The sequence below is a fragment of the Sturnira hondurensis genome, unplaced genomic scaffold (assembly GCF_014824575.4).
Source record: "Sturnira hondurensis isolate 20B ecotype Veracruz unplaced genomic scaffold, ASM1482457v3 Scaffold0004136, whole genome shotgun sequence".
NCBI classification, from domain to species: domain Eukaryota; kingdom Metazoa; phylum Chordata; class Mammalia; order Chiroptera; family Phyllostomidae; genus Sturnira; species Sturnira hondurensis.
Window position 1 is genome coordinate 45,218,862 of NW_028076767.1, and position 19,529 is coordinate 45,238,390.

A 19,529-nucleotide genomic window follows, 5' to 3' on the forward strand; every position below is an offset into this window, starting at 1 on the left:
CTCTGTGCATTTTCCTTCATTTCTCTTTGTGTAGCCTTCATTTTTTCATCTAATTTGTGATCAAATTCAACCAATTCTGTGAGCATCCTGATCACCAGTGTTTTGAACTGTGTATCTGATGGTTGCCTCTCTCTTTGTGGCTTAGTTGTATTTGTTCTGGAGCTCTGATCTGTTCTTGCGTTTGGGCCATTTTTTTTGGTCTTGTTGCATCTGTTACATAGTGAGGGATGGAGCCTTAGGTGTTCACCAGGGTAGGGCAACCCAGTTGCTGGGTTGTGATGCTGCATGTGGGGGTGGGGTCCAAGAGGGAACAATGGTGCTCCAGCTCTCTGTAGAATTTCAGTCCCTTCCACTGCTACCCCCACGCACACTGGGCTGTTCTGGTGCTGTTTCCCGTGTGGGTGGCTTGTATACATTGTAGAACCCTGTGGATCTCTCCCACGAACTCTCCTCTGAGGTTGGGAATCTCTCCCTGCAAGTCAACCCCCACAGGTGTTTTCAATCGGTGTTTTGAGGCTTTAGTTTCCTGCCCTGGGACCCTGGGTTGCCGCGGTCTGTCTCATTCCCCAATTTCGCCTGGTTCATCTGTGTGTGAATATGGGACCACCTGGTCAGCCAGCCACCTTGTATGCAGCACCTTGCTTCACAATCGCTGCCTTGCTGGGTCTGCCTGCTGCCCTCTTGTGGGCCCAGTGCCACTGTTTTTTGTGCCGACCCCTCTGCTCAGCTGCCTGACTCTGCCCCATCCACTGGTCTGGAGGAATGTGTCTATTTTATCTCCTTGGTTGTCCAACTTCCATACAGTTCAATTTTCTGTCAGTTCTGGTTGTTATTTTGTTCCTAAATTGTTGTACTTATTTTGGTTGTGTGAAGAAGCACAGTGTGTCTAGCTATGCCCCCATCTTGGCTGGAAGTCTCACTTTTATTGTTTATTTTCCATATGAACAACTGAACAACTGTAAACTTGCTCCACACTGTATACACAAAATAGAGTACTATGCAACTGCAAAAAAGGAGTGAGATAGGTATCTACGACCTGATATGGAGTGATTATATCCAGGGTATATTATTAAGTGAAAGAGCAAAATTACATATAATATGCTATATACTGAGTTAGAAAAAGAGAAAATTTTAAAAAGCCATATGTATCTGTGCTTATGCTTGTGCAAAAAGAAATACAGGAAGACAAAGCAGAAACTAAGGAGGTTGGTTACTAGTATGGATGGGCAGAAATGGTTGAAAAATGGGGAAATGGGAATGGAGTAAAGAGTTAGGTGAGAGTGATACTTTAAGAGAATTCTTTTTGTTTTGACCTGTGGAATCATGTTAATGTTTTATAAACTTAAAATAAGTAAAAAACAAAACAACATGGTGACAGGGAGAATAAACTGAAATAGAATCAGAAGGAAATGAACCTAACATGTTTTGAGTCACAAAACCACATAAAATTCACACCAAAAAATAATAATCCAAGTAACTATTATCATGGTATTATAACTACATGCTCTGTCTAAAGACAAAAATAGCTATAAATTAATAGTGGACTCTAGTTAACAGGTTACTTTTCAACGATACAGGATGGCATTTTTGGTTTTAAAATTCAGCAAATGAATAATAATTCTGAAGATAATGGCAGACAGGTTTTTCACTGTTGAAGAAGAGAGTCAGAAATATAAAATAGAAAACACTACAATATACTGACAGATTAAATTCTCCTAATACCAGAAGAATTTAAGGCTCTTGAAAGAAGAGCAAATCTGTACCCACAGGACACAATAAAAAAATATGCATTCCTGACAAGAGCCTTAATCACAAATTTTTTGTAGTCAGAATTGGAAAACATCAGCAGCATTGACTCTGGGGTTACAAATATATTTTAGTGAGTAGACAAATTCATAAATACAGAATCCTTAAATAATGAGGACTGTTGTATTTAACTCTCTGTAATTAACTAATTATGAAGAGATACCAGAAATACCCTATTTCTTATTAAATATGTTCTCTAAATTTACCACCTATAGATAACTCTTTCCTGAATCAGTTACTGAGAAAAATGGTGATTTTCCTACTATAGGATTCTTTTTACATTTATGAGTTGGCATTCTACTATGAAACAACTTCTGCTTTTCCCATTACTCATTCATTTTTTATTTTCTATATGGAATCCTGGATTTCTGTTTTATTTGATAATCTGATACTACCATTATTTTGATGGTCAAACTGTTCTAATATGGCCAATGGGAATGCTACCCCTTCAAGTTGGCCCCTGTGTCTCCCTGGCAAGTTTTCATCATTGAAAACTTTAACAGTACAGTTCGACTTCCCTTTCAACAATATTCCCTTATTCAATTTTTTATTCTTCTTTCTTTAAAAATTCTCTCCCTTATGGATCCCTCGTCTACTTATTAGGGATCAAAGGCAGGCACATAGAGAAAGATACACCAAAAGAATATTTTAAGCTGTCTGATCATAAGAAACTTACATGAAAAACTGTGAACCATTTGTATCCTTTCCTCTGTTGGCCATTGACAAGAGAAATTCCTTGTTGTGTTTGACAGCAAAACTCTCATCTAGAGAGAAGCAAAGTTTCCAGTTACATAACAGGCATAAACTATCTCCCCCAAACCATTTTCACTCCTCTTCATATCTTGTGTTCATATCATGTGCTCTAGTTAAGAGCCAGACAAAATTTAGATAAAACTGAGGTTAAAAGAATCAAATATTAACCAATTCCTTTCCCCAACTTTTCTGATTAAAATATTTCTAATTTTCAATCCCTTGCTATAAAATTGAAATAGTCTATCAATCCCCTTTCTTTCCATTTACAACTGTCCTTCATTTTTCTTTTAAGAAAAGACAACACAACTTTCTTAAACAAAAAGTGAAACTCCCCTAAAAAGCAAGAGAAAGAATCTAGGTAGCATTCTTTTATATTTCATTTCATTCCTTTCTTTTCTTTACTTTTTGAAGGATAATTAAAACTACAGAATGCTTCACAAATTTGCATGTCATCATTGCACAGGGGTGATGCTAATCTTCTCTGTACCATTCCAATTTTAGTACATGTGCTGCCAAAGAGAGCACCATTTATTTCATCTCTGGACACAAAAGGGCACATGTTATTCTGAGCACAGAGAGGTACTCAGTAAATTAATCTCTGCCACAGCATCCCTTATTGCACAGGGAGCAGTTTGCATTCTCCTCTTGATTAGGATAAGAACTAAGCAAGTGAAATCTGAAACAAAATTCACTGAATCCCAAAGGTTTATAGTCTTTCAAGTGATCTTCATATCAGTAAAAAACTCCAGTGAGAAAACTTAAAATTTGGGAAAAACTATAGCCAAATTTTAGAATATCAAAGTTTAAAAAAATCATCATAGAAAAATGGACCCACTAAAAATGTAGTTACTAAGAAATACTGTTCAATCTCCTTTAGTAAAGGTCAAGATTATTCAATATCCATTTATGATAAAAATTCAACACAGTGGGTATAGAGGGAACATACCTCAATACAATAAAAGCCATGTATGACAAACCCACAGCTAACATCATACTCAATGGTAAAAAAGCTGAAAGCTTTCCCTCTAAGATCAGGAACAAGACAAGGACCCCCACTCTTGCCACTTTTATTCAACATAGTATTGGAGGTGCTGGCCACAGCAATTAGGCAAAACAAAAGGCATCCAAACTGGTACACAAGTAAAACTCACAATTTGCAAATGACATGACACTATATATAGATAAGCCTAAGGCTCCACCAAAAAAATAAAACAAAACAAAACTATTAGAACTAATAAATATATTCAGTAAAGCTGAAGATAAAAAATGTATATATTAAAATCTATTCTTCCTATACACTAATAATGAATTCACAGAAAAAAAATTAAAAATTTTTTACAATTTACAATTGCTTCAAAAAGCACGGAATACACTGAACTAGGGAGGTGAAAGACCTCTACTTTGAAAACTGTAAAACACTGATGAAAGAAATCAAACATCAAACAATAGAAAAATATACTATGCTCATGTATCAGAAGAATTAATATTGTTAAAATGTCTTCTGCCCAAAGCAATATACAGATTCAATGAGAAATACCAATGGTATTTTTAAAAAGATTTCATTTATTTTTAAAGGGGGGAGGGGTGAGAGAGAAAGAGGAGAGATACATCAATGTGTGGTTGCTTCTTGAGCTCCCCCTATTGGGGACCTGGCCTGCAACCCAGGCATGTGCTCTGACTGGGGATGGAACCCTTTGAATTTGTGGGCTAGCACTCAATCCACTGAGCCACCCGAGCCAGGGTGAATTTTTTTTTTTTTTACAGAACAAAACCAAATAATCCTAAAATTTGTATGGAATCAGAAAAGACTCTTAAGCAGCCAAGCAACACTGAGAAAGAAGAACAAAGCTGGATTATCATGCCCCCCAATTTCAAACAAAGCTATAGTAATTAAAACAGTATGGGTCTGGCACAACAACAGACACATAGATAGATGGAACGAAAGAGAGGCTAGAAATAAACCCAAGTTTAAATGGTCAATTAATGTACAGCATAAGGAATATAGTCAGTAACACTGTAATAACTTGGAATGGTGACAGATGGTTACTAGATTCAATGTAGTGATCATTTCTAAAGATTTTTAAATGTCAAAACACTATGTTGTATACCTGAAATTAATATAATATGGTATGTCAACTACATTTCACTTTTAAAATTTTTAAATTGCTTTAAAAGAACAAATTAAAAAAGGATTAAGATCAACCTATGGAAGTTCCTGTTCTAACATTACAATTCTAAGAGTTTATTATAGACAAAAAGACAGAAATATACAATGAGAAAGATGTGTCTTCAATAAATGGTGATGAAAAAACTGGACAAATAAAGCAAAAAAGGAAACTAGATCGCTTAAACAATATAGAAAAATAAACTCAATGAATTAATTACTTAAACTTAAGACCAGAAACCATAAGACTCCCCCCAAAAATTAAAGGCAGCAAATTCTGTGCCACTGGTCATAGCAGTATTTTTTTTTTGGATCTGTGTCCTCAATCAAGGGTAATAAAAGCAAAAACAAATAAAACTATGTCAAACTAAAAAGCTTTTGCATTAAAAAAAGGAAACAATCAACAGAACAAAAAGGCAGCCTACCATTCAGTGAAAAATATCTGCAAATCAATTATTTAACAGTCAATATCCAAAATACGTGAAGAACTCATATCACTTAGTGGACACACACACACAACCCCCCTCCAAATAATCAATTACCAAAAGGGCAGAGGACCTAAATAGACATTATTCCAAGACATACAGATGGCCAATAGACACATAAAAAAATGCTCAACATCACTAATCATCAGGGAAATAAAAACCAAAACTATAACGAGATATCACATCACATGTGTCTGAATGGCCAGTATCAAAAACACAACAAAACAAAAAAGTAACAATTGGCAAGGATGACAAGTAAAGAAAAGGGAACTTTTTTATGTACTGTTGTGGGAATGTAAACTGGTACAACCACTATGAAAAAAATATGGAGGTTCCTAAAAAAATTAAAAATAGAACTACCATAAAATGCAGTAATTCCACTTCTGGTATAGATATCCTAAGAAAACAAAAACACTAATTCAAACAGATATATGCACCCCCTATGTTGACTGCCAAAATATGGAAGCAACCTAAGCACCCATTGATAGACAAGTGGATAAAGAATATACTACTGAGCTCCTTCCCTGCCATCCCAGAGCTGAGTGGGGCAGAGTGTTGAGTGCATTAAAGATTCAGCTCTACCCATAAACCATTTCCATGGCTACAGAATGCACTGCTGTTGGGAGGTGCAATGGATGTTAATACTGCTTTACAAGAGGTGCTGAAGATTGCCCATAGATCCAATAGAGACATTTTGAGGGTTGCCAGAAAGGAGTGGGGTTGTGGGGATGGGTGAAAAAGGTGAAGGGATTAAGAAAGTACAAATTGGTTGTTACAGAACTGCCATGGGGATGTGAAGTGCACGACAGGGAACATAGTCAATTATATTCTTCTAACTGCACTGAGGTATACACCTGAAACTCATATAATATTGTATTTCAACTGTAATTGAAAAACAAATAATGATTAAATGGCAAAAACAAACAAACAAACCCCACAATTTAAAATAAAAGAAAAAACTTTTTACCTTCAAAAAATCCTCCATAAATAGATTCCCCTCCTCGTCCATTTCCTAGGAATGAAAAACACAGACTCTCATAACTTTCAAGACAGTAATCTCCTTGGAGGTGCTACCTAAACAAAATGTTTCTTGGAAAGTTAGTGCTTGGGTTACTTTCAATCAGTAATACTCAAAGATTCACAGCAAATCATAAAGTCAATACTGAAAGATCTCAAATTACATATTTTCCTTATGACAGAATAAGAATATGACCAAGTCTATTAAGATACGTGAAAAACAACAAACAAAACAGTAAGATTCTAATGATGATTATTCAGTTTTTAATAGAAATCACATTTTTCAAAGTGTCTTTAAAATAGAATTCCAATGTTTTTATAATAAAAAAGTATAGTAAAAACTATATTGCAGTTAAAGATTATTAGTTGTCACAAAAACACATATACTGATAGGTTACTAAAAGATAAATACATTATTTTTTTTATATGGAAGCAAATTTCTGAAATTAATTCATGAACCAAAGGTGAAATTATTTCCTGTGCTTCCTTCTTTTTATCTATTTCTATGAGTACTTCTAACTGTCAGAGCAAAAAATAAGTGGGGTGAGAAGAAAACTGAATAGTACCTCTAAAACTTGTCTAACTTTGAGATCTATACTTAACAGAGAATATAAAATTTTCTTTTTTGGGAACCAAAGTCTTACCTTCACTGAAGTCACCACCCTGAACCATAAAATCTTTAACAACTCTGTGAAAGAGACAACTCTTATAGTGTAATGGCTTCTGAGTTGATTTGCCTGTCCCCTTTTCACCTATAAAGAAGGAAAATTAGTAGGACATTTAGAAGAAAACCACAGAAGTATATTAAAGCATAATTAATAATGAAAACTTTCACCCTCTAAAATATACCTCTCTTGAACCATACATACTTTTTAAAACTATTGAAATTTCACTTTCCTTGGGAATTTTTAAGATTTTATTTATTCATTTTTAGAGAGAGGGAAAGGGAGGGAGAGAGAGAGGGAAAGAAACATCAATGTGTGGTTGCCCCTTACATGGCCCCCACTGGTGATCTGGCCTGAAACCTAGACATGTGCCCCGATTGGAAATCGAATTGGGTTCGCAGCCCACACTCAATTCACTGAGCTACACCAGCAAGAACTCCTCAGGAATTTTTTTAATTTTTATTAAAAAATCACGTTTTCCTGGAGAGCATAGAAATCAATGTCAAATAAAATCTCATTACAACTAATATTTCTAAGAATTACTCAGATAGCCTAGTCAATGTTGCATAACCTGCATGTTAAAAGAAAAAAGGTACATGCATGAAGAAGTTTGTATGTTTAAATAAAAATGGGACTACTATTAGGGCAATTGAAAATGTCAACAAACCTGTACAAAGACAACGAAAGTTCTCGCATGTTTTGGGGCACACATCAGAAAATAATTCAAAGACAACTCTTCCAGCTTAAAAAAAAAAGAGGTAGTTGATTTAAACCGTCTTACTATTTTAAAATATTTATAAATGTTAAATGAAAAAATTAATCTTCTCACCTGGTTGATTATTAATGGTGATGTCAAAAAAACATCGTGGACGCTGAACTTTTATTCCCATGGCTCCAATATTTCAACCTATGAGTAAAATACACTTTTAGGCAAACAGACAAAGATTTTTCATAAATGCCTGGAAAATATATTCTGTGGAGCATAAACTAGAAATGTAGTTTGAATTTATTTTGACATTTACTTCCATAGCATAAGTCATATACATTTTGTGAGGCAAATAAAAAAGACATAAAAGGCTTACCTATTATGTGGTATAATTCCTATTTTAACAAACAAATAGAGATTGTCACCCCAAACAAAAAATTGTATTAAGTATGCATGACTAGTAAATTCTACAAGCAAATTACCTTTAAACAGAGAAAAATCAAAGACAGAGTGATCCAAACCTTTTCGTTCTGGAAAACAAAAATATAAATTTTGATTAAAATGGTGGTTAAAAAAAAAAAACACATTCAAATCCCTAAAAAGTTACCAGAAATAAATCATCAAGGAAGAAATGGGGATATTTTAACAACAACAATAATATGTGATAGATTTATATTTTGAGTAAAAAGCACATTAAGTTTTACAGATGGTATTTTTTGATCATTAGCAACAGCCTTTAATGAGAGTGTAGACACAAAAAAATACCAGTTAGTGATATATCGTATGTAGCAGTTTTATCTACACAGTAGGTCCCTATTATTTAACAGACATTCTTTTGATAAACCATTCATTTTAAGGGCTTAAAACATTTGAATTATAGTACTTGGTGTGGAATGACAGAGTAAGGTGAAGGCAGCAGAAACAAAGTACTTAGTGTAAATAGTATCCAAAATGAATTATAAAAATGTCAGTTAAACCTGCTCAGAACAGAAACTAACTGAAAGGTATATGCGTTCCTGAAAACTATAATATCTAAGTTGGTAGTTCAGCAGGCAGTGAAAGATCTATATCCTCCACCCTGAATAGATTCCTCCCTTTTCCAATTTTTAATTGAAAATTTTATTCAAGACAATTCTCAAGTCAGACAGAGCTATAGGAAACAATGCAGAGATACAGTGTGCAGTTTACTCAGTTTCCCCCACTTGTAACATTTTACAAAACTGTAGGATAATAGCAAAGACAAATACTGTATCATCTCACTTACATGTGGTACCTAAAAAAAAGTAAAAAAAAAAATATATAGAAATACACACAATGAAATATTATTCAGTCACAATAAAAGGAAATCTTGCCAAAGGCTCTTTCAGTGACTGAGCCTAACAGCCAGGCAGTAGGTAGGCAGAGTTATAGCTCTGGGTGCCTTAAACCTTTTGCTGACCTGCCCCAAGGGCTCCGTGCTGATATGAGGCTGACCTTGTTGTGCAGCCTGGCCCTCCAGACACCCACAAATTGGATTACTTTGTAGCTCCAAACAGGTAGCGCAGGACCACTCACAGCCACTATCTGACACTGACCTGCACTAGAATCTCTCCCTAAAGGCCCCAGAACCAAAACACTCAGTGGTGGGCTTCAACCACATTAGAATAAAACCCAATTAACTCCACAAGTAGCACACCCAAAGGATGATCTCGGCAGGAAACTTACCCTTCTGGGGCAAATTCCACTTCATGGGGTCAGACCCAGCACAGCAGCCTATCTATACACAGTGGTTGGGATCAATGCTCACCGTCAGCCACCCTGAGGAACAACCCCAACATAAAGGTAGGCCAACAGCAATCAATACTCTACAAAAGTAAGGCTCATGTAGCCCACACAAGGGACATTCCTGGAGCACCTAGCTCGGGTGATCGGACAGACGGGATTAATGAGCTCCATAGGACACCTACTACGTAAGGCCACTACACTAAGACTGGGAGACATAGCAGATCTAACTGACATATAGAAATATATAGAAACAAATACAGAGAGGCAGCAAAAATGGGGAGAAAAGAAACATGTCCCAAATAGAATAGGATAAATCCCCAGGGGGAAAAAAAAACCCTAAATTAAATTGAAGCAAACAATCTATCAGATTCAGAGTTCAAAATGATGTTTGTAAGGACACTCGAGAAACTTGGGAAAAGATTGGATGAACTCAGAGAGAATGTCAATAAAGCAACACTAAGCATGAAAAAGGGACATAAAAAAGAAACCATAAAAAAGAACCAGTCAGAAATGAAGAACACAGTATCTGAAATGAAGAAATCAACTGCAGATTAGATGAAGCAAAGGACTGAATCTGCAATCTGAAAGACAAGGTAGTAGAACACCCAATCATGGTAGCAAAAAGGGAAAAAAAAATTTTTTATATAAGGCTAGCCTAAAGGACCTCTAGGACAAAATCCACATCACAGGGGTATCAGGAGAGAGAGCAAAAGACTGAAAACCTATTTGAAGAAATAATAGCTGAAAACTTCCCTAACTTGAAGAAAAAGCCATACAAGCCCCTGAAGTGCAGAAAGTTCCAAACAAGATGAACCCAAAGAGACCCACACCAAGACACAATTAAAATAGCAAAGGTTAAAAGTAAAGAGAGAAACTTAAAAGCAAGTGAAAGTTAGTTACCTACAAGGGAGCTCCCATGGGACTATCAGTTGATTTCTGAATAGAAACATTTCATTCCAGAAGGAATTTGCATGAAATATTCAAAGTGATGAAAAGCAAGGACCTGCAACCAAGACTACTCTACCCAGCAAGACTATTATTTAAAACTGAAGGAGAAATCAAGAGCTTCCCAGACAAGAAAAAGCTAAAGGAGTTCAACACCACCAAACCTGTATAAGAAATTTTAAACGAACTTAAGAAAAGAAGGGAGAAAAAGGTGTAATATAAAGAAAATAGCAATAGATACATGTACTTATCAATAATCACTTAAAAATGTAAATGTATTAAATGGTCCAATCAAAAGACACAGGGTAGCTGAATAGATAAGAAAGCAGGGCCTATATAGCATACGATGTCTACAAGAGACCCACCTCAAAATAAAAGACACACAAAAACTGAAAGTAAAAGGATACAAAAGGATATTTCATGCACATAAAAATGAATAGCTCTGGTTGATATGGCTCAGTAGAATGAGTGCTGGCATGCAAACCAAATGGTCACTGGTTCAATTCCTGGTCAGAGCATGTGCCTTAATTGGGGGCTGAGAGGTAAACCATTGATGTTTTTCTCATACACTTATGTCTCTCTACCTCTCTTTCTTTCTCTCTTCCATTCTCTCTAAAAATAAGTAAATAACATCTTTAAAAAAATGAAAATAAAGCCAGAGTAGCAACACTTCCATCAGACAAAACAGACCTTTAAGACACAGGCCATAAGGGTCCAAAGGACATTACATAATGATAAAGGAATCAATCCAACAAGAGAATATAACCCTTGCATTTATACACCCAACACAGAAAGAGTTCAACAGTAATATAGTTGGGGATCTTTCTTTTAATAGGGGATTTTAATACCTCATGGACATTAATGGATACATCCTCCAGACACTAAGTATCAAAGAAACAGTGGCCTTAAATGACACACCAGACGAGACAGATTTGGTATTTTCAGAGCATTTCACCCCAAATCAGCAGAATATACATGATTTCAAATGTACATGGAACACATTCCAGGATAAACCACCACAGGACACAAAACAAGTATCAGTAAATTCTTAAGGATTGAAATCATACCAAATATGTTCTCTAAATGCAATGGTATGAAAGTAGAAATTGATTACAAGGGAAAAAACTGAAAAAACACAAACACATGGAGACTAAATAACATGTAACTAAACAATGAATGGGTTGACAGTGAGATCAAGGAAGAAATCAAGAGACCTCGAGACAAATGGAAATGAAAACATAACTCAAAATCTATGGGACACAGTGAAACTAACCCTAAGAGCGAAATGCATAGCAACATAAGCATACCTCAAGAAACATGAAAAACCTTACACCTAAAGGAATTAAAGAAAGTAGAAAGAGGGAAAAATAAAGATCAGAGTAGAAATAAAAGAGCCTAATAAAATAGTATAAAAGGTCAATGAAACCAAGAGCTGGTTTTTGAAAAGATAAAGATTGATAAACCTTTAATCAAACTCATCAAGAAAAAGAGAAGATCCAAATAAATAAAATTGGAAATGAAAGAGAAGTGACAACTGACACCATAGAAATATAGAGGACTATCAGAAGATATTACAAACAACTATATGCCCACATACAGTTGCATAATCTAAAAGTAATGGGTAAATTCCTAAAAATATACAATCCTCCAAAACTGAATCGAGAACAGAAAATCTTAACAGATCAATTACAAGCAATAAAATCGAGGCACAAATCAAAAAACTTCCAACAAATAAAACCCTTGGACCAGGTGGCTCCACAAGTGAATCTTACCAAACACCCAAAGAACACCACCTATCCTTCATAAACTATAACAAAAATTTCAAGAATAGGGAAAACTCTCAAGCTCATTTTATGAGGCCAGCATTATCCTAGTTCCAAAACCAGATAAAGAGACTGCAGAGAAAGAAAGTTATAGGCCAACATTCTTGATGAACATAGATACAAAAATCCCCAACAAAGAAATTAGCAAATGGAATTCACCAATACATTAAAAAGATCACATACCATGATCAAGTGGGATTTATTCCTAGGATGAAAGGGTGGGGTATGATATCCTCAAATCAATTAAAGTGATACACTATATAAACAAAATGAAGAATAAAAATCATATGATCATATCAATATATGCAAAAAAGCATTTAATAAAATTCAGCACCCACTTATGATGACTCTAAGCAAAATGGGAATAGAGGGAACATATCTCAACATAGAAGTCATTCATACCACCCTATCCAACATCATAATCAATGAGGAAAACTAAAAGTATTTCCCGTAAGATCAGGACTTTCACCACTCTAATTTAACACAGTAGCAGAAGTCTTAGCCACAGCCACCAGACAAGAAATAAAAATCATCGAAACTGTAAAAGAAGTAAAACTGTCATTATTGCAGATGATAGGATACTATATGGAGAGAACCCTAGAGACTCCACCAAAAAACTACTAGAACTGGTAAATGAATTCAGTAAAGTAGCAGGATAGAAAATTAGTAACTAGAAATCAGTGGCATTTCTACACACCAATAATGAACCATCAAGAAAGAGAAACTAAGAGAACAATCCCAAGTACAATTGCAACAATGACCAAAAAAATTAGGTAACCAAGAATAAATTTAACCATGGAGGTAAAAGACTGGTACTCAGAAAATTATAAGATACTGAAAAAAGAAGCTGAGGAAGATACAAGTAAGTGGAAACATATACCATGTTTATGGATAAGAAGAAATAACATCATTAAAATGTCCATATTACCCAAAGCAATCTAAGAGTCAATGTGATTCCTATCCAGATACCAATGGCATTATTTCATAGAACTGGAACAAATATTCCAAAAACTTATATGGAACTACAAAAGACCCTGAAAAGCCCCAGAAATCTTGAGAAAGAACAAAGTTTGAGGTATCATGCTACCTGAAATCAAACTATACTGCATGTACACAGTAATCAAAACAACATGGTACTAGTACAAAAAGTCATATAGATCAATGGACAGAACAGAGGGGCTAGATTCATGCCTTTATAGTCAATTAATATTCAACAAAGGAGACAAAAATATACAGTGGGGTAAAGACTGTCAATTCAAATATGGTGTGGGGAAATTTGGACAAATACATGCAAAAAAAAAAGAAAGAAACTAGACCACCTCCTTACACCATACACAAGAATAAACTCAAAATGAATTTAAGCCTTAAATGTAAGATACAAAACCAGAAATCTCCTATTAGAGAACATAAGCAGTAAAATCTCAGACATTTCTCATACAATATTTTCTCTAATATATCTCCTTAGGCAAGGGAAACAACAAAATAAAAAAAATGGTACTACATCAAACTTAAAAGTTTTTGCACAGCAAAGGAAACCATCAACAAAACAAAAAGACAATCAACTGAATGGAAGAATGCTAGCTGATGGGGTTCATATTAAAAATTTATAAAGAATCCATACACTCAACGCCAAAAAAACAAACAACCCAATTTAAAAAATAGGCAATAGACCCAAATAGGGACTTCTCTAAAAAGGACATATAGATAGATGGACAGCAGACATACCAAAAGATGCTCAACATCACTAATCATCAGAGAAATGCAAATTAAAACCACCTTGAAATTATCACCTCATACTGGTCAGTAGGGCCATCATCAATAAATCAACAGACAAGTGTTGAAGATGTGGAGACAAAGGAACTCTCATGCACTGTTGGTAGGAATGCAGATTAGTGCAGCCATACAAAAATAGTATGGGAGTTCCCTAAAAAATTAAAAATGGACCTGCCTTATGACCCAGTGATTCCCCTTCTGGTTATATATCCAAAGAAACCCAAAACACTAATTACGAAGAACATATGTACCCCCTGTACTCACTGCAGCATTATTTATAACAGCTAAGATACAGAAGCAATGCAAGTGTTCATCAATAAACAAATGAATAAAAAAGTTGTGGTACATATATACAATGGAATATTACAAAAAATAAATAAAACCTTACCATTTGCAACACATGAGTGGACCTAGAGGTATTATGCTAGTTGATAGTCAGAGAAACACAAATACCATACAATTTAAATTATATGTAGAATCTAAAGAACAAAATAAATTAACAAAAAGGCCCTGGCCAGCATAGCTCAGTTGGTTAGAACATCATCTCAATATGCCAAGGTTGCAGGTTAGATACCTGGTTAAGGCAAGAATCAACCAATGAATGAATCAGTAAGAGGAACAAGAAATCAGTGTTTCTCTTTTGCTCTTACCCTTTCTCTCGATCTCTAAACAATTTATTAAAATTGTTTTTTTTAAATTATAAACAAAATAGAAATATTGCTCACAGATACAGAGATGAGAGTGATGGCTGCCAGAAGAAAGCAGGGTTAGGTCACTGGGTAAAAGAGGTGAAGGGATTAACAAGAACAAAATGGTAGTTACAAAATAGTCATAGGGATGTAAAGAATAGCATGGAGACTATAGTTAGATATATGCAGTATTTCAAGGTCATAATGTACACGTCTGAAGTGGTTATTATATTTAGGTTATACCACAAAAATGATATTTTTCATAGAAATAGGTTAAAATATTTTCCTGAAATGACAAATATGCCTTAACTCAAGAAAGCAAATTATCATTAAAAGCAGTATACAAATCTCTTATTTTTCAAAAAGATTTTATTTAGCCCTGGCTGGTGTAGCTCAGTGGATTGAGCGCGGGCCTGCGAACCAGAGGATAGCGGTTCGATTCCCAGTCAGGGCACATGCCTGAGTTGCAGGCGGGTTCCCTGCAGGCCAACTCCCAGCAGGGGACACACAAAAGGCAACCATACATTGATGTTTCTCTCCCTCTCCTTTCCCTCTAAAAAAGATAAATAAACAAATAAAATCTTAAAAAAAATCATGTTTCAAAAAAAAGATTTTATTTATTTATTTTTTAGAGAGGGGAAGGGAAAAGAAAGAGAGGAAAATAAACACCAATGTGTGGTTGTTTCTTGTGCGCCCCCTACTGGGGACCTGGCCCATAACCCAGGCATGTGCCCTAGACCAGGGATGGAACCACTGACCCTTTGATTTGCAGGCCGGCACTCATCCACTGAGAAACACCAGCCAGGGCACATAACTTGAGTATATAAATGCTCAAATACTAATAGCTAATGAAGAACAATGTTGACTTGAAAGATGACTCAACGCTATGCCTCTAACATTACTGAAATCAGATTTCATGAGATCAGAAACAAGACACAGTATTTCCTCTATGATTGTCTGGTCTTATTCAAGTATCTAAAAACAAACAAGTATTTGGTCAATTTTTCATTTTTTCAAGAAAATGTAAAGAGAAAACAATGCAAAGTGATACCAAAAATACAATTCAGAGAAAAATCAAACCTATGAAATTTTTAGTAAAGTAACTGGTGAAATTCCCTAAGAACAGTAAATAATGAAAGCTTTCACATTAGTAGTCTACAGATGATCTGTTTGCTGCAAATTGTTTAAGTAAGTTGTACCTATTTGTATAAAATCCAATCACCCCAATAAATTTAATCAAAATTATTTTTTACTGCCCTGGCTGGTGTAGCTCAGTGGACTGAGCGCGGACCTGTGAAGCACAGGATTGTGGTTCGATCCCCAGTCAGGGCACATGCCTGAGTTGCAGGCCAGTTCCATCCCGGCAGGGGCCAGTTCCCAGCAGGGGATGCACGAGAAGCAACCCATGCATTGATGTTTCTCTTCCTCTCTCCTTCCCTTCCCCTCTAAAGATAAATAAATAAAATATTTTTTAAAAATACCCTATTCCTTTGGAGGTAGATTTGAAGGTTTTGATCTTAAGGAAATCAGTAATGAGGGACTCCATTTAGATGAGAGGTGGTGTGAAGTAGTAAGTCTGATTCCAAAGGCTACACCTTCTAAGGCTACACTACACCATTAATTGCAATGTACAGGTTCAGTTGTAGTATTTATCAACCTCTACATTTCCTGATTTTAAACATCCATTTTACTCTTTTTTGTACGGAGGTGCTGTTTGGTTTCCCAGCTTTATGGCTCACAAAACTTTTTTGCCTTACTTTCAAGAAATCCTCAAATTATTTAGCCTTTCAAGATAATGAAGGGGGGTCCTTTCAAGAGTAATGTACATCATGTGTGCCTTCATTTTTAAATAAAATGAATTATTTTCTGCTTAAAAAATTATTTAAAAAAAAATCATCATTATCTAGCCTCATTCCTGTACAGCAGTCATCAGTCTGTCCCCATTACATGCGGTATAAGTTTCAGTTTAACCTAGTTTCCACTACTGTCTATTAGCTGTTACCATTTTTATGTACTTAACTTCATGCACTCACTTTACCTGCCCCAACCCTTCAGAAATATGAACTTAATACTTAATTTTATCCACTTTATTAACGATAAAAATATTTTTAAATAAGATAATCAGTAAAATTAACAAGCTGCCTGAAAAAAAGATCACACAAAAATTGCATAAAATCCTGGTACTTAGCTATAACTCTTAAATTTTTTCATATGTTCTGCTTTTTTCTAAGCAGATAGAATCACAACATGTTATTTTAAATGTTTAGCAACATATCATAGTTACTTTTTAAAAATTTTTAAAAGATTTTATTTAATTTTTAGAGAAAGGATAAGGAAGGGAAAAAGAGAGAAAGCAAAACACTGATGTGTGAGAGAAGCATTCATTGGTCACTTCTGGCAAGCCCCCAATGGAAGAGCCAGCCTGCAACCTGACAAGGAATTGAACTAGCAACCCCTCAGTTCCCAGGCTAGCACTCAATCCACTGAGCCACACCAGCAAGGGCTTTCTCGTTTAATTAAAAAAAATTTTTTTAGTTACTTTTGTATGTCAATAATAGACATAAGTTATAAGATTTTAAAATATAAATGTTAAAATTATAAACTTCTACAACACATGTATATATCATTAAACATATCAGAGAGGTAACAATTCTTATGTAAAAGTTGTATCTTATAGATTCATACATAAAATAATTTCCATATTCACCCTAAAGTAACATGAAGAAGGAAGGACAAAGCATACGGGCAACTAATCATTAAAATCTACAATAAAGGACAAGGTATTTGTAATAAAGCAATAAATAATAGTGACTTTATTACATTCAAAGAATTACTTGGCAGCTTCACACAGTATGATGGAGTCAGCATAGTACTGAATCTTGAAAACATAGACAGCAAATCCTTCTAAACTATTAATATTAAGATGATCAATAGGTCTTTGCCTTTTCTGATTCTCTTGGCTAACTTCTGCTTGTCCTTAAAGATACACAGAGCCAGGGTACACCCTGGGAGCTTCACCCTAACTCTCTAAAGCTTAAGCGATCCTCCTTTGTTGAATCTTCCTTTATCACAAACTGCTCTGTAAATTCCTCAAAATAAGAACCTTTGCATCTTCAGCCCTGGCTGGTGTGGCTCAGTGGACTGAGCACCAGCCTGTGGACCAAAAGGTTGCTGGTTCGATTCCCACTCAGGGCACATGCCTGGATTGTGGGCCAGGTCCCCAGTTGGGGGCATAAGAGAAGCAACTGTTTGCTGTTTTTCTCACACATCATGTTTCTCTTACTCTTTCTCCCCTCTCTCCCATCTCTCTAAAATAAGTAAATACAATCTTTTTTTTTAAGTGTTCCTTTCCTTTCTCTTTCTGTGCCCTCCCTCCCTCTATCCCTTCCTACAGAAAGAATCCACTATAAAAGGGGCCATATTCAATTCAAAACCAAGAAACAACAGTGGGCATCTACTTAAGTTTAATAAATAGGTGACAATTTTCATACAAAATTTCCATCTCTAAGTGTAATCATGTTGTGTAAGTTAAATAGACTACAGCCAATCTTGAAGATTACTTTCAAAGAAGGCAATCTAACATTCACATAAGCCTCTTCACCCTACCCCTAATGTAGTTTATAGAGAACAAGTGAGAAATAAAATGAATTGTTTCAAAAACATTTAAATTCACTTATGAATGCCACATTGCTAATGAATTAAGTACAACTTAACATTCTGAAGCGTCAAGAAAGGCAACTATGCTCTTCCATATAGACCTCATCCCTTAGTGTCTCTGACAGTCACAAACCACAGTGCTGGTAGAACCACAATTTAACAATATACACACTGCCCATATTCTCCAAATCCTTTAGAAAACAAAAAGAAATGCTGGAATGTTGCCAAGTTCAGTGTTAAGTAAAGATATACACTTTCTACACATACAATCCAAGAGACATAAAAATATAGTACAATTGTGTTACTATTGAACTGAAAAAAGCATATGCTGAGAAATCTCTGCTAATATTCTTAAAATTGTACCTGCAATTATCTCCGTTTTTATAATGCTAAATTTATTTCAATGTCTCCAGAGCTATACCCACACCATCCTATCAACATTATTCAACTGAGTAATTCTTATAGAACTTCAAACTCCTGAAGTTAGAAGGAATTTTAGAGATAATCTGGTCCAATATTCTGATTTTATAGATTTAGAACAAGAGGTCTAGAGACTTAAAGTGACTGGCTCAAGGTCACAGGGGCAAAAAAAAGCAAGTTTTCTGTTTAAGCAGTCTATAGCTTCACTGTGGAAACCAGCTTATTTACAAATATTCTAGGTAATGGCTTATTGAACTTTTCAGCATATGACCATAATGCAATGACTAAATAAAGTATAAGCTCAAATTTTACATAACAGTGGCTTAATATATAAACAGGTTTTTCATTCACTTTAAAAACCAGTGAGTTAAGGAATCATTCACATTTTAAAAATGAACATTTTAATATCAAAAATTGATGTCTATATTTATAAGTATGATGTAATTAAATTTCAAAAAGAAATTGGTGACTATTTTAAGCCACCACTCAAACTAAAACCAAGTGCAAAAGATTTCCTCTCTGGCACCAGAAGTATAAAGTCTCAGATACAACAGTTTTCTTTGAGTACTTATAATACATGCCTGTAGCAGATTTCAAGATATAAGATTTGTCCTAAATAAAAATACAGTGAATTCTTATTAGGACCATATATGCATTAACCAGGACAAAATTACTGACACATAAATCAAATGAAAACTGAAGATTGGTGCTAATACTAAAGCAGGAGGAAAAAAATGCTATACCACAACATAGCAGAAAGATTTGCAACAAACTCTTCAAGTCAACTGAGTCAATTATCTATGGCTCCCAAGTAAAACACCTTAGCAAATTAGGATACTAAAAACAGGTAATACATTATAAT

General features: G+C 35.0%; 1 protein-coding gene and 1 non-coding gene across 8 annotated transcripts in view; both read right to left on the bottom strand.

Moving 5' to 3' along the window:
• The window catches only part of PPIG (peptidylprolyl isomerase G), a 52,381-nt gene that overhangs the window by 30,705 nt on the left and 2,147 nt on the right, over nucleotides 1–19,529 (bottom strand). For 3 of the 7 annotated variants that reach the window (XM_037044516.1, XM_037044515.1, XM_037044519.1), the window contains exons 2-7: nucleotides 8,079–8,117; nucleotides 7,720–7,797; nucleotides 7,558–7,632; nucleotides 6,870–6,977; nucleotides 6,176–6,220; nucleotides 2,483–2,570 (exon numbers count right to left, since the gene is read on the bottom strand). In XM_037044516.1, coding sequence (XP_036900411.1) covers nucleotides 2,483–2,570; nucleotides 6,176–6,220; nucleotides 6,870–6,977; nucleotides 7,558–7,632; nucleotides 7,720–7,780 — 377 coding nt within the window. In that variant the 5' untranslated portion in view covers nucleotides 7,781–7,797; nucleotides 8,079–8,117. Of the gene's footprint in view, nucleotides 1–2,482; nucleotides 2,571–6,175; nucleotides 6,221–6,869; nucleotides 6,978–7,557; nucleotides 7,633–7,719; nucleotides 7,798–8,078; nucleotides 8,127–19,529 lie in introns of all 7 variants that reach the window. The other 4 variants (XM_037044517.1, XM_037044518.1, XM_037044520.1 and 1 more) reach the window with 2 other exon arrangements.
• Nucleotides 2,978–3,084, bottom strand: LOC118986007 (U6 spliceosomal RNA). The gene has a single exon (XR_005066250.1). It is a non-coding gene; the product is annotated as a U6 spliceosomal RNA (small nuclear RNA).